Below are 15134 nucleotides of genomic sequence, written 5' to 3'. Positions count from 1 at the left end.
TTTGTAGGGGACCGACGGACAGGTAGATGGGACGGGCGTGCATATGGACAGGTAGATGGGACGGGCGTGCATATGGACAGGTAGATGGGACGGGCGTGCATATGGACAGGTAGATGGGACGGGCGTGCATATGGACAGGTAGACAGGACGGGTTGACACAAGGACAGACGGAAAGGACAGACGAAAACACGAACGGAAATCACATAAGAACAACAGGTAATAACGGGAGTATTATTATTATTATTATTAGAAGAAGAAGAAGAAGAAAGTGCTATAAAATAATCAATGGACGACACGTGTTATGGATCATAGAGGAGAGAGAGAGAGAGAGAGAGAGAGAGAGGAGAGAGAGAGAGAGAGAGAGAGAGAGAGAGAGAGAGAGAGAGAGAGAGAGATTCACTCTTATTATTTTTCTCGGTAAGGTTGAGGAGAAAAGGTGAAAGTCCTCACAGATCCAAAGAGATGTGACTAGGAGGGAAATAGTGAGGGTGGGGTCGGGGGATGGGGTGGAGTGGCGGGAACTGGAGGACGGAGAGTGAGGGAAGAAAAAGAGAGTTTTAATAATATCTTGTTTGTTGTGTTTCAATAGCCTGCAGGTGTTGGCTCTCTGTTTCAATGAGCCCTAGACTGTCAGCGTGGTCTCTTTAATAACCCCAGGTCTGAAAACTGCCCATAACCCTGAACTTCTTCCAATATTTTCGGAGGAGGAACTCGCAGGACTAATGAAGGAACCTGTGTATAAAAATCCTACTGGAATAAGGGCTGTGAGGCGCATTATCTAGAACTCCAGGGGTGATGAATTTGAAACGGTTAACTTATAGGTCAGGTTGACCTATGAAGCCAACGCGTGACTCTCTATACTAAGGTCAAGGTGGAACAAGTAACACGAACGCTTAGGTTCATTTCATGGAACATCTGGAGTGTTAACCGCAGAATTAATGACCTACAATGGTTTGTTAAAGTTTTTAACATTGATGTAATTGGTTTAGAAGAACCTTACACGTCCAGCACCCAGAAGAAAGTTGCACCCAGGATAGCTGGGTTTACAGCATATAATAGTGGAGCAGGAAGTGGCCTGCTCACTTATGTAAAGAATGGTCTGGTCTGTAAATGGATTAAAACTCACAATGATGAAAGTATTCACTATCAACAATTTACAGTAAAGACAGCAAACAGTCAATTTTCGCTGTATAACATCTATGTTCGGTGTAATGAACTGCGAGCGGACGTGTTACCAAAGCCATCAGGTAACAATGCTATGCTGTGTATGGGTGACTTTAACTCTCGTCACACTGTCCTCGGTGATGTCCAGTGTAACTCTAATGGGAGGGTGTTCGTGAATTACATCAATAATCATAATATCACTGTATACGACACAGACAAAGTGACACATCTGATGGGGGGCAGACTTGATTATGTGATTGGGTATAACCTAGTAGACAGTAATGTCAAGGCTAAGGTCATCTCAGACTACCTTGTCAGTGATCATTATGCAATACTTACTGAATACACTGTTGCTGATGTCAAGTGTGAACCCCATCCTAAGCTCAGAATTAACATCCCAGATAATCTTAAACTGCACTTCAAGGCCTACATCCACAGATGGTATGCTGGATATACACCTGGGTCAGTGGATGAATTTTGCTGAGATCTTGTAAATGTCATTACCACATTATATCACCTGGGTTAAGTCAAGGAGGAAGGGGGGCAGCACTAAACCACCTCTGTGGACACATGACCCCATCCTCACCAAAGAAGGAGAGAAGGTAGAACAGCTTGCCAACACTTATAAGGAAAATAAAACTAGTGATAACCTCCTGGCATTCCTCAAAGCTAACAGAGCATTTCGTGAACTCAAAGGTCAGGTGAGAAACACCTATTGGGAACAATTCTTACAGGGGATTAATAGAACAACCACTCTAGCAGAAGTGTGGAACAAAATTAGAGCCATTACCAAGTCACCCACCCCAGTCCAGCTTCATCACAGCCCTGCAGAATATGCTGACATGCTATTAGACCAATGGTCTAGTGTGTCACAAATCACTTCCCTGCCTCCTGACATACAGCAATATCTTAAAACCACACACATTAATAGGGGTTTCAATATTGATATAGCCTGTTCCTCACCAGTCCTTACCGACCAGTTTCCTTTAACGCACCACGAACTAACAACAGCACTAATAAAAGGTGAATCATCCTCCCCTGGTGAGGATGGCATAACCTATAACACCCTGAGATTGTTAAATGAGGTCCCTAACCATCCACCGCTTGACCTGTATCAAATGAGCCTCACACAAGGTATTCTGCCTAAGACATGGACTCAGGAAACATAGTACCAATCCCTGAAGCTAACTATTCAAACTTCAGGCCAATTTCACTCACATCCTGTATGTGTAAAGTTCTCAACCGTCTCATGTTTCAAGTCAAAGACAAACTCGCCCCTAATCTGTACGGGTTCATGCCCGGGCGTAGCACACAAGACATGCTTTGCAGAATATCTTGTTCATTCAAAAGATAAGACACAAACAGCCTTCATAGACCTTAAATCAGCCTTTGAACAACTAACTAATTTTGGCATCCAAGGTAACCTCCTGACATGGATAAAGGGTTATCTGTCCAACAGGTATGCCAGTGTTCTGTTTAGGGGAGTTAAAAGTGCCAGAATGAGATCATTTGAGCTTGGCACACCTCAGGGAGGAGTATTAAGTCCTATGCTCTTTAATTTACTGATGCACAAGCTCATTGCTGACATTCCATCACAACAAAAATCATCACTACCACCACAAAACTCATCACCATAACCACAACCATCACCTCCACCACAACATTCATCACCACCACAACATTCATCACCACAACAACAACCATCTCCACAACATTCATCACCACCACAACCATCACAACAACAACGACCATCACCGCCATAACAACAATCAGCAAAAAAACCATCACCACAACAACCATCACCACAACAACCATCACCACAACAACCATCACCACAACAACCATCACCACAACAACCATCACCAAAACAACCATCACCACAACAACCATCACAACAAACCATCACCACAACAACCATCACCACAACAACCATCACCACCACAACCATTACCACAACAACCATCACCACTATAATAACAATAACCATAAATAAACCATCACCACAACAACCATCACCACCAAAACAACCATCACCCCAACAACCATCACCACTGTAACAGCCATCACCACAACCAACCATCACCACAACAACCATCACCACAACAGCCATCACCACAACAGCCATCACCACAAGCAGCCATCACCAAAACAGCCATCACCCACAACAGCCATCACCACAACAACCATCACCACAGCAACCATCACCGAAACAACTTCCACATCACCACCAACAACCATCCACCACAACAACCATCACCACACCAACAACCATCACCAAAACAGCCATCACCACCAGCAACCATCAGCGGCATAAAACCATCACCCACAGCAACCATCACCCGCAACAACCATCTACAACAAGCCATCACCTGACAGCCATGCAGCAATAACCATCAGCAGCATAAGCAACCCATCACCGCAACAACCATCTCACCACAACAGCCATCACCTGACAACCATCACCACAGCAACCATCGGCGGCACAGCCATCACCACAACAACCATCGCACAACAGCTCTCACCAAAACAATATCACCCACAGCCAACCATCACCCACAACCAACCATCACCAAAGTAGCCATCACCAAAACAACCATCCACTTAAGCAACCATCCTTAAAAGCAAGCCATCCTTACAACAACCATCACCCCAACAGCCATCACCACTATAATAACCAATAACCACAACAACCATCACCACAACAACCATCACCACCAACAACTCTCTCACCAAAACAACCATCACCGCAACAACCATCACCACAACAACCATCCGCCACAACAGCCATCACCAAAACAACCATCACCACAACCGGCCATCACCCACAACCATCACCCACAACAGCCATCACCAAAATAGCCATCACCACCAACAACCATCACCACAACAACCATCACCACGGCAACCATCTACCACAACCATTGCAACAACCATCACCACTATAATAACAATAACCACAACAACCATCACCCACAACAACCATCACCACCAAAACAACCATCGCACAACAACCATCACCACTATAACAACCATCACAACGAAGCCATCACCACAGCAACCATCACCACAGCAACCATCACCACAACAACCATCACCTGTGTAGCCATCACCGGTAAACCATCACCACAGCAACCATCACCACAGCAACTGCATCACCACAACAGCCATCACCAAAACAACCATCACCACAGCAACCATCACCACAACGGCCATCCCACCCACCAACCAACCATCACCAAAACAACCATCACCACAACAACCATCCTGCAACAGCCATCACCACCACAACAACCGTACCACAATGGCTTCCATCCACCACTATGTAACCAATAACCACAACAACCATCACCACAACAACCATCACCACCAAAACAACCATCACCCCAACAGCCATCACCGCCTGTAACAACCATCGCACAACCAAACCATCACGCCACACAACCAGCTATTATCACTTAAAGCTTATGTCACCACAGCTTCGCCCAGCCATCTTCACGGCTTAACCATCGCCCCAGCAACCAAGTCACCACTATAGCAACCATCACCACAATAGCCATCCTTACAACAACCATCACTGACAGCCATCACTACTATAATAACAATAGCCACAACAACCATCTTACAACAACCATCGCTGCCACAACAACCATCACCACAACAACCAATCGCAATATAACCAGCCTCGCCACTATGACAAAGCCATCATACTATAACAACCATCACCACTATAACAACCAGCTTACCACTACAACAACCATCACCACTATAACAGCCATCACCAATATGGCAACCATCACCGCTACAACAACGGCTTCACCACTATAACCGTAATGCCACTATAACAACCATCACCGCCTATAACAACCATCGCCACTATAACAACCATCACCAATATAACAACCATCACCACTATAACAACCATCACCACTATAACAAATATCACCCTTTAACATCACCATCACCACTATAACAGCCATCACCACTATAGCAACCATCACCACTATAACAACCATCACCACAACAACCATCACCACAACAGCACGTCACCACTTTAACCAGCCATCACCACAACAGCCATCACCACAACAACCATCACCCCAACAACCCATCACCACTATATAATAACAATAATACAACAACCATCTGCAACAACCATCACCACTACCAATAACCATCACCACTATAACAGCCAACACCACTACAACAACCATCACCACTATAACAACCATCACCAATATAACAACCATCACCACTATAACAACCATCACCACCATAACCAGCCATCACCCTGTAACAACCATCACCACTATAGCAACCATCACCACTATAACAACCATCGCCACTATAGCCATCACCACAACAGCCATCGCCACAACAACTATCACTTGTAACCATCACCACTACGGCAACCGTGCCACAACAGCCATCACCACTATGACAATCATCACCCGCAACAACCATCACCACTATAACAACATCACCCACAACAACCATCGCACAACAGCTCACTTTAAACAACCATCACCTATGATGACCATTGCCTGACAACCATCACCAGCACACAACAATCGACACCACCCAAGCAACCATCACCACTATAACAGCCATCACCGCAACAACCATCACCACAACAACCATCACCACAACAACCATGCCCCCAACAGCCATCACCCCCATCTGCCACTCATAAAAACCATCACCACTTCATAACAGCCATCACCCCAACAGCCATCACCACAACAGCCATCACCGCAACAACCATCACCAAAACAACCATCCGCCACAACAGCCATCACCACAACCAACCATCCACCACAACAACCATCACCACAACCCAACCATCCACCTGGCTTAACCATCACCACAACAACCATCACCCACAACATCCATCACCACCAAGCAACCATCACCCACAGCAGCCATCGCTACAACAACCATCCACTTGTAGTATCGCCACTATAACAACCATGCGCAACAGCCATCACCACAGCAACCATCACTTACAACAACCATCACCGCATAACCAGCCATCCTTACTATAACCAACCATCACCCGCCTTAACAACCATCCACCATATAACAACCATCACCACTATAATAGCCATCACCACTATAACAGCAACCATGCCACTATAACAGCCATCACCACAACAACTATCACCCCCAACAACCATCACCACACGTAGCTGTTACTTACCAACAACCATCACCGCTATAACAACCATCACCACTATAACAACCATCACCACTATAACAACCATCACCACTATAACAACCATCGCCACAACAATATCACCACGGCAACCATCGCACAACAGCCATCACCCACTATAATAACCAATATACAACAACCATCACCACCAGCAACCATCGCACCTATGGCTTATCGCACAACAGCAGCCATCACCACCACAACAGCCATCACCACAGCAAGCCATCACCACCACAACAACCATCACCCACAACAACCATCGCCAATGTAACAACCATCACCACTATAACAGCCATCACCACTATAACAGCCATCACCACTATAACAACCAACACCACTACAACAGCCATCACCACTATAACAACCATCGCAATATAACAGCCATCACCGCTGCAACGGCCTTCACCACTATAGCAACCATCACCGCCTTAACAACCATCACCACTATAACAACCATCACCACTATAACAACCATCACCACTGTAACCAGCCATCACACTATAACGCAACCATCACCACTATAACAACCATCACCACTATAACAGCCATCACCACTTTCCATAACAACCATCACCCATATAACAGCCATGCCACTGCCAACAACCATCACCACTATAACAACCATCACCACAACAACCAAATCCACGCCACTATAACAACCATCACCACAACAGCCAAGTCACCGCCATAACAACCATCACCACAACAATAATCACCACAACAACCATCACCCCAACAACCCATCACCACAACAGCCATCACCACTATAACAACCATCACCACTATAACAACCAACACCACTACAACAGCCATCACCACTATAACAACCATCTTAATATAACAACCATCACCACTATAACAACCATCACCACATAACAACCATCACCAGTATAACAACCATCACCACTATAACAGCCATCACCACTATAACAACCATCACCACTATAACAGCCATCGCCACTATAACAACCATCACCACAACAACCATCCACCACAACAACCATCACCCACTACAGCAACCATTACAACAACCATCACCTATAACAATCATCACCGCAACAACCATCACCACTATAACATGCATCACCACCCCAACCATCTTCTACAGCAACTATCACCCAACAACCATCACCCACTATGGTAACCATTACAACAACCATCACCGCTTTAACAATCAACACCACAACAACCATCACCACCCTGGCAGCCTGTCCTGCAACAACCATCACCACAACCAGCCATCACCACACAACAACCATCACCCCAGCAACCCAACCACCCCCATCACCACTGCGGAGCCTTCTTACTATAACAGCCATCACTTTACAGCCATCACCACAACAACCATCACCACAACAGCCATCACCAAAACAACCCACTCCACTGCAGCAACCATCTTACAGCAACCATCACCACGCTTATCCATCACCCACAACAACCATCTGGCATCCCATCACCTGACAACCTCCGCACGGCAGCCATCTTCACAACAACCATCACCCAGCTTATTTCGTCACCACTATAACAACCATCACCACAGCAACCATCACCGGCAACTATCACCTGACAGCCATCGCAAAACAACCCATCACCCCAGCAACCATCAGCAGCCATCACCGCTATAACCGGCCATCTTTGACAACCATCACCCACCCAGCAACCATCACCCACCACTATAACAACCACATCACCACTATAACAACCATCACCACTATAACAGCCATCTGCCACTATAACAACCATCACCACTATAGCAACCATCACCACTATAACAACCATCACACCACAACAACCATCACCACCAACAACTATCACCCCAACAACCATCACCACTACAGCAGCCATTACCACAACAACCATCACCACTATAACAATCATCACGCCGCAGCTTAGCCATCTCACACTATAACAACCATCACCACAACAACCCTCACCACAACAACTATCACCCCAACAACCATCACCACTATAGTAACCATTACCACAACAACCATCACCATAACAATCAACGCCACAGCAACCATCACCGCACTATAACAGCCATCCGCAACAACCATCACCACAACAACTTCATCGCACAACCTGACCTCACCCCAGAACCCATCACCCCCATCACCCACTATGAGAACCATCACCACTGCCAACGCAACCATCACCACAACCATCACCCCAACAACCATCACCAACAACCATCATCAAAACAACTGTCACCACAACAACCATCACCCCAACAACCATCACCACAACAACCATCACCCATAAGTCAAAATATTACTAATAACATCCCCAAAGTACACAACATGAACTTACAACAACTGAAACAGACAAGAATTAAATAGGTTTTTAGTACTTTTATTTTTTTAAATTATGTACAGAAAATATTAAATTTGTCTAAAAATAAAGTCTTTGCCTGCCTCTGCTTGGCGTTCATGGGCGTTTTGCTGACCTACATCAAAGCGAAGAATGTCGAACTCGAGGAAGACGTTGCCTGCCTGACCGACCACCTGCTGAAGGTCTACGAGCACCGATTCTGGCTGAAACCTCCACCCCTCGACTTAAAACCCGAGATGTTCCAGTCTTCCTGGGAGAGAGTCCCGTGGTTCCGTCATTTCGTCACGAGAGTGATGAAGACCAGACAGCGGGAGTACCTCGTGCGAGTTAGCGCTAATCTCCTTGTTGAAGACAATAAGCGCATCTATATGAATGTAATCATCCATTCGTGCCTATGTGTCGGTCTCCTATTGGGTTGCATGCACACCCTCAGTAAATATTACTTCCATCGCCTGTTCGGTCCCCCAGTGAGCAGTTGTCCTGCAATTTGGATGGACGACGGGACTGAGAGTAGCTTTGGCAAGCAGCCTCAGGACAGCTTTCACAAACAGTCTCAGGGCAGCCTAGACAGAAAGCCTCAGAGCAGCTTTGAAAAGCAGCCTCAGGGCAGCTTTCACAAGCAGCCTCGGGGCACCTTTGATAAGCAGCCTCAGGGCAGCTTTCAAAAGCAGCCTCAGGGCAGCTTTCAAAAGCAGCCTCGGGGCAGCTTTCAAAAGCAACCTCTGGGGAGCTTTGACAAGCAGCCTCAGGACAGCTTTAAAAAGCTACCTCAGGGTAGGTCTGATAGGCTACCTCAAGGCAGCTCTGATAAGCGCCCTCAGGGCAGCTCTGATAAGCTACCTCAGGCGTTCTTTGATAAGCAGCCTCAGGAGAGCTTTGAAAAGCTACCCCATGGCAGCTCTGATAAGCTACCTCAGGGCAGCTCTGATAAGCCTCAGGGCAGCTCTGATAAGCTACCTCAGGCATCCTTTAATAAGCAGCCTCAGGAGAGCTTTGAAAAGCTACCCCATGGCAGCTCTGATAAGCTACCTCAGGGCAGCTCTGATAAGCTACCTCAGGGCAGCTCTGATAAGCTACCTCACTGCAGCTGTCAAAAGCTACCTCGGAGCAGCTCTGATAAGCAGCCTGAGGACAGTATTTTCACATATATCGAGTGGGACAATCGTCTTCTGAATGGTCGGCAGATTGCCTCCGATGTATTCTCCAAAACGTTCTTTGTCCGCGAAGGCGTGTTGCCGGGTCATAGCCCGTTATCTGTAAAGGTCTTCAAGACCTTTGACGGCAACAAGGCCATGGCCAAGCGGAGTCTGAGTCATTGCTGTATCTCAAATCGGTGTGCCTCGTGTGGTGCAGCGGCAACCAAGACGCCCCCGCCATCTTTACTGAATACACCTCTGACTTGACTCTGAGACACTGGACGCAAATGGCGTACGTGCGGCCGGATGACAAAACTCTCCTTGGAGTTATGAAATGTTGTCCATACCATTAGTGAAATTCACAAATATGGGCTGATTCATAATTTCATCGTGACGACAACATAGTGTACTTCCTATCCGGTAAGGTGCAGGTAACGATCAAAAATTTTTGTCTACAACTACGACAGACCAGGCCCGCGACTTTAAAAGTTAGCATATCGGACGTGTACCCGTTCATCACCGGGAGAAAGTTAGGAACTCCGCCAGCGAGGCAGAAGCTGAGAAAATCCGCCAAGCCACTTTCTGGTGGGTCGCCCGGAACTGTTCCACAGTGGTAAGGCCTCACCAGCCTCCGATGTCTTCTCCCTGTGTGTTCTGATGAATACACTCCGGAAATGCATGACCAAGCCACAGGACCTCTACCCTCTTATCAACCAGGGTAAGTCTCACAATCCCAACAAGCGGCCATCTGTCTCGCTCATCTTAGAAGATCGATGAGCTCCTCCAGAAATATTAATAAGTTTACTCCTCTTATTTTACTCTTATACTTAACTTTTAACTCTGTTATTGTTACTAATAACTTATGAATACTTTGCTTTTTCTAAATAGTCTCTTCTATCTTAAAAAAAAAGACCGCTTGATGAGGCACTGCAGCTCTCGTTAGTATCAACAGTTGGGGTAACTAATCTTCAGAAGATTCAATTTATTTTATTACAGTTAAATCTATCGTCACCTAACGTGGCCTTGGACGGCTGGGCCAGATCTTCACTCTCACCAACAATATACTGTATGTATTATGATTATGGTTAATGAGATCAGGTTCTTATTATCACCTGACTTTACACCTGAATGTTATTTATTTAACCTCAAACATGGCTTGATGTCACCTCATCCAAGTTTCTTTATTTCCGGTTGGGAGGCATTAGAGTAAATTTATTAATGTACAGGTTCTACCAGCCAGTAGACATATGACAAAATCTACCAGAATGTAGATATTTCCTCTTAACTACACAACAATAAACGCAGTACAGTACACAATGGCGCACCGGACCACTGAAGTCTCACACCCATTATTTGAGGAAATCTTGACACACAATAATACCAGTAATGGAAACTGTCGACACCTTTGTTCCTGCCTGGAGTCGTCTTATATTGAAAGGTCCCATCATCCGGTACTCGATGTCCACGCTACCGGTTAAATTGGCGCTGGCCCGAGTGAGGAAGGCAGCCAAGAAAGTGGAATAGAGAGTTGGTGCCAGTACACCCTTGTTTAACCCCCGGTTGGATGGGGATGAACTCAGACTGGGTGCATTTGTGCAGGACACTGCCGTTCATGCCATCGTAGAGTTGACACATAATGGTGATGAATTTGGTTGGGCAGCCAAAATGGCTGAGGTCCAGAAGGTTTCCCTATTGACCGAGTCGAAGGCCTTAGTTAGTTGGATGATAGCCATGTACACGGCACGACGCTGTTCTCTGCAAAGATCATGTCATTGCCACGTGATGGTCTAAAGCCACATTGAGATGTGGGGAGGAAGTTTTCCGCCTCAGGAAGAAGTCAGTTTAGGAGGACCCGGGCGATATTCTTGCCAGCTACTGACATCAGCGAGATCCTGCGGTAGTTGCCACAGTCTGTCCGGTCTCCCTTGTTCTTATAAATATTAACGATGGAGACGTCTTTAAGAGCTTTGGGGATTTCCTCCTTCTCCCATATATTCTCCGGGAGAAGTGGAGACGGCTGGTAAGCAGAGGTCCTCCTGCTTTATACACCTCGCCTGTGATTCCGTCAGGCCCTGAGGCTTTGTTATTTTTCATTTGTTTGATGGCAGTAGCTACCTCATCCAAGGGTGGAGGATAGTTGAGGTGGGTCGGCTGTGGATGCTGAGGGACCTGCTGGGTAGTCAGGACATTCACATTGGTTGTTCGGTTGAGCAGTGAATAGTAGTTCTCTTTCCAGCACTGAAGGCATTCATCATCTTTAATTAGGGAGTTACCGTCGGATGAACGGAGGGAGGCTGCGCTACGAGTGATTGGCCTAAACACACACACACACACACACACACACACACACATTTTTTGTTAATGGTTGTTCCTCGTGTAACGAGGAAGGCCGGCCCGAGGGCCACCTAGACGTGAATTTGTTTAAGGTGTAGAAGCTGTCAACAACACAACCACACCCTGAGTTAACGAGCTGCATGACCCAGTGTCAAGGAATAGTCCGAGAAGACCGGACAACTGGCCAACTGCACTGGCTATCCATTACCCCGGAACACGATCCGCAACCGATTAACATCTATTTATCTATCTATCTATCTATCTATCTATCTGTGTGTCTGTGTGTCTGTCTGTCTACAGCTCTCAAATGTCATGGTCATGTTATTATTGTTACACTGTACACTCTTTGTATATAAAAGGTAACATTGCCTAAAGTACTTGCATCTCTTTAATTACGACGTCTACCCGATCGACAGGATACCAATTTCCTGTACAACATGCTCAGTGATATAAAAAGAACAGCGCCAGCACGAGCAATCAACATCGCCTGGCGTTATTCTCAACCAAGAAATGACTCGCTTTTGGAAGTTACTTCACGTGAATTTTCTCTTGGCTTCTACTAACAGAGGAATATCTATTATGGAACGATATTATGGCTCACTCCTTCAGCCTCGCCCCGCCCCGCCCCGCCCCGCCCCGCCCTCCCGCCCCAGTAGAAACAACTCCAGACTTATGCATTCGCCCTCCTCCTGCCATATATGCCCCTCTCTTCCTCCCTCATTCCCCACACACCGAGCAATCAGACCTACTGTATATATTAAAAGGTTGTTGACATTCTTGAAACATTCTATCATAAACACTTCCAACACCACCCTCCCTCCCTCCCTCCCTCCTCTTCCTCATACCGCCTTCTTCTTCCGGTTCCCGTAATAAACCCCCTCAACGACCATTACTAATCCACCAAATCCCTTCAGTAATCGCTTATATAATCCCATAACCTTGATGTCCCCCAGACACTCATATCCAACCTCAGCTGCCCCCAACCCGCCACCCGACCCGCCACCCCAACCAGTCGCACCAACCAGTCGCCCCAACCAGTCGCTCCAACCAGTTACCCCAACCAGTCGCCCCAACCAGTCGCCCCAACCAGTCGCTCCAACCTTTCGCCCCAACCAGTCGCTCCATCCAGTCGCTCCAACCAATCGCCCCAACCAGTCGCTCCATCCAGTCGCTCCAACCATTCGCCCCAACCAGTCGCTCCAACCAGTCACCCCAACCAGTCGCCCCAACCAGTCGCCCCAACCAGTCGCTCCAACCAATCGCCCCAACCAGTCGCTCCATCCAGTCGCCCAACCAGTCGCCCCAACCAGTCGCTCCAACCAATCGCCCAACCAGTCGCTCCATCCAGTCGCTCCAACCAGTCGCCCCAACCAGTCGCTCCAACCAATCGCCCCAACCAGTCACCCCAACCAGTCGCCTCAACCAGTCGCCCCATCCAGTCGCTCCAACCAGTCGCCCCAACCAGTCGCTCCAACCAATCGCCCCAACCAGTCGCTCCATCCAGTCGCTCCAACCAGTCGCCCCAACCAGTCGCTCCAACCAATCGCCCCAACCAGTCACCCCAACCGGTCGCCTCAACCAGTCGCCCCAACCAGTCGCCCCAACCAGTCGCTCCATCCAGTCGCTCCAACCAATCGCCCCAACCAGTCGCTCCATCCAGTCGCTCCAACCAGTCGCCCCAACCAGTCGCTCCAACCAATCGCCCCAACCAGTCACCCCAACCAGTCGCTCCAACCAGTCGCCCCAACCAGTCGCTCCAACCAATCGCTCCAACCAGTCGCTCCAACCAGTCACCAAGAACCACGAGAAAGGAAGAATCAAACCAATTGAAAGAGGACATAGACAAAAAATAAGAAAAGAGGAAGAAGGAATTGATAAAGAGAGGAACGAAATAAAGAGGAAGGAAGACAAGACTCACAGGAGAATAAACAAAATGAGGAAGAGGAAACAGATGACACGGAGAAGAAAAGAAACGGGAGATAGAGGAGAAGAGAAGAGGGAAGGGGATTTTGTTTAGAGAAGAAGAAGAGAAGGATTTGGTTAGGTTAGGTCAGAATAGGTTAGGTTAAATTAAGTTAGGTTAGGTTAAATTAGGTTAGGTTAGGTTAAATTAGATTAGATTAGGTTAGGTTAGTAAGTTTAACAAAAGCAAAAACAAAATAAAATAAAAAGCATGGTGAAAAAATAAAGATGTAGATAAGAAGAGAGGAAGAAGAAAGTGTGGGGAAAGAGGGAGCAAGAAATTGTTGGAGGATTTGAGAGGCAACAGCTGTGTGTGTGTGTGTGTGTGTGTGTGTGTGTGTGTGTGTGTGTGTGTGTGTGTGTGTGTGTGTGTTTATTGGGCACTCCCCTACATCCTTGTGTAAGGTGAAGCGCAGAAGCGTTTACAGCGCCCAACAGGGAAGCATGCTAAGTTCATGCTTGCCTTATGTCTCATGAGTCAAGGGCGTAGAAGCCTGAAGAGTCAAGGGCGTAGAAGCCTGAAGAGTCAAGGGCATAGAAGCCTGAAGAGTCAAGGGCATAGAAGCCTGAAGAGTCAAGGGCATAGAAGCCTGAAACCAAGGGCATAGAAGCCTGAAGAGTCAATGGTTTATGTCTAAGCAAGTTGTTGGAATTCGCAACTTTCGATTTACAGCAGGTACCTACATTACTTCCAGGTGAACACGAACTAGGAAGAGTGTCCAAACAACTTCCGCTCTATCACCAGCGCCCCATGTGTGTGTGTGTCTGTGTGTGTGTGTGTGTATGTGTAGACGTGTCGGCCCTAGGTCATCCAGGTCACGTGACACCATTGAGGGCGACACCAGGGCCTTACAGCTTCCGGTGACCTGAGCAGGGCTGTTTGACCTCCCTCCCCCTCCCTTCCTCTCCCTCCCCTCCCCTGGGCGTACTCCTACACATAATGCTTTCGAGGTGGAAAGCTGAGAGATTGAGAGTGCAAGGAGATGAGAGGTGAT

General features: G+C 47.1%; 1 protein-coding gene across 1 annotated transcript; it reads left to right on the top strand.

Annotated features, from left to right (window-relative positions):
* Nucleotides 1-11508: 11508 nt before the first annotated feature.
* LOC121855335 (vegetative cell wall protein gp1-like) lies at nt 11509-14030 on the top strand. Its single transcript, XM_042350230.1, has 2 exons — nt 11509-11556; nt 13131-14030. The coding sequence occupies exons 1-2, from the start codon at nt 11509-11511 to the stop codon at nt 14028-14030; spliced, it is 948 nt and encodes a 315-aa protein (XP_042206164.1).
* Nucleotides 14031-15134: the final 1104 nt, after the last annotated feature.

The sequence above is a fragment of the Homarus americanus genome, unplaced genomic scaffold, assembly GCF_018991925.1.
Source record: "Homarus americanus isolate GMGI-L3 unplaced genomic scaffold, GMGI_Hamer_2.0 scaffold41282, whole genome shotgun sequence".
Taxonomy (NCBI): Eukaryota; Metazoa; Arthropoda; class Malacostraca; order Decapoda; family Nephropidae; genus Homarus; species Homarus americanus.
Note: the sequence above shows the minus strand (reverse complement) of the source record. Positions and strands in the feature narration are given on the sequence as shown.

What these genes read in the sequence shown, in the direction of transcription:
- LOC121855335 (XM_042350230.1), top strand. Translation starts at nt 11,509, where the DNA reads ATGGCTGAGGTCCAGAAGGTTTCCCTATTGACCGAGTCGAAGGCCTTA. An exon ending in TGACCGAGTCGAAGGCCTTA is followed by an intron (nt 11,557 to 13,130) that starts GTTAGTTGGATG and finishes GATGTCCCCCAG; the next exon opens with ACACTCATATCCAACCTCAG.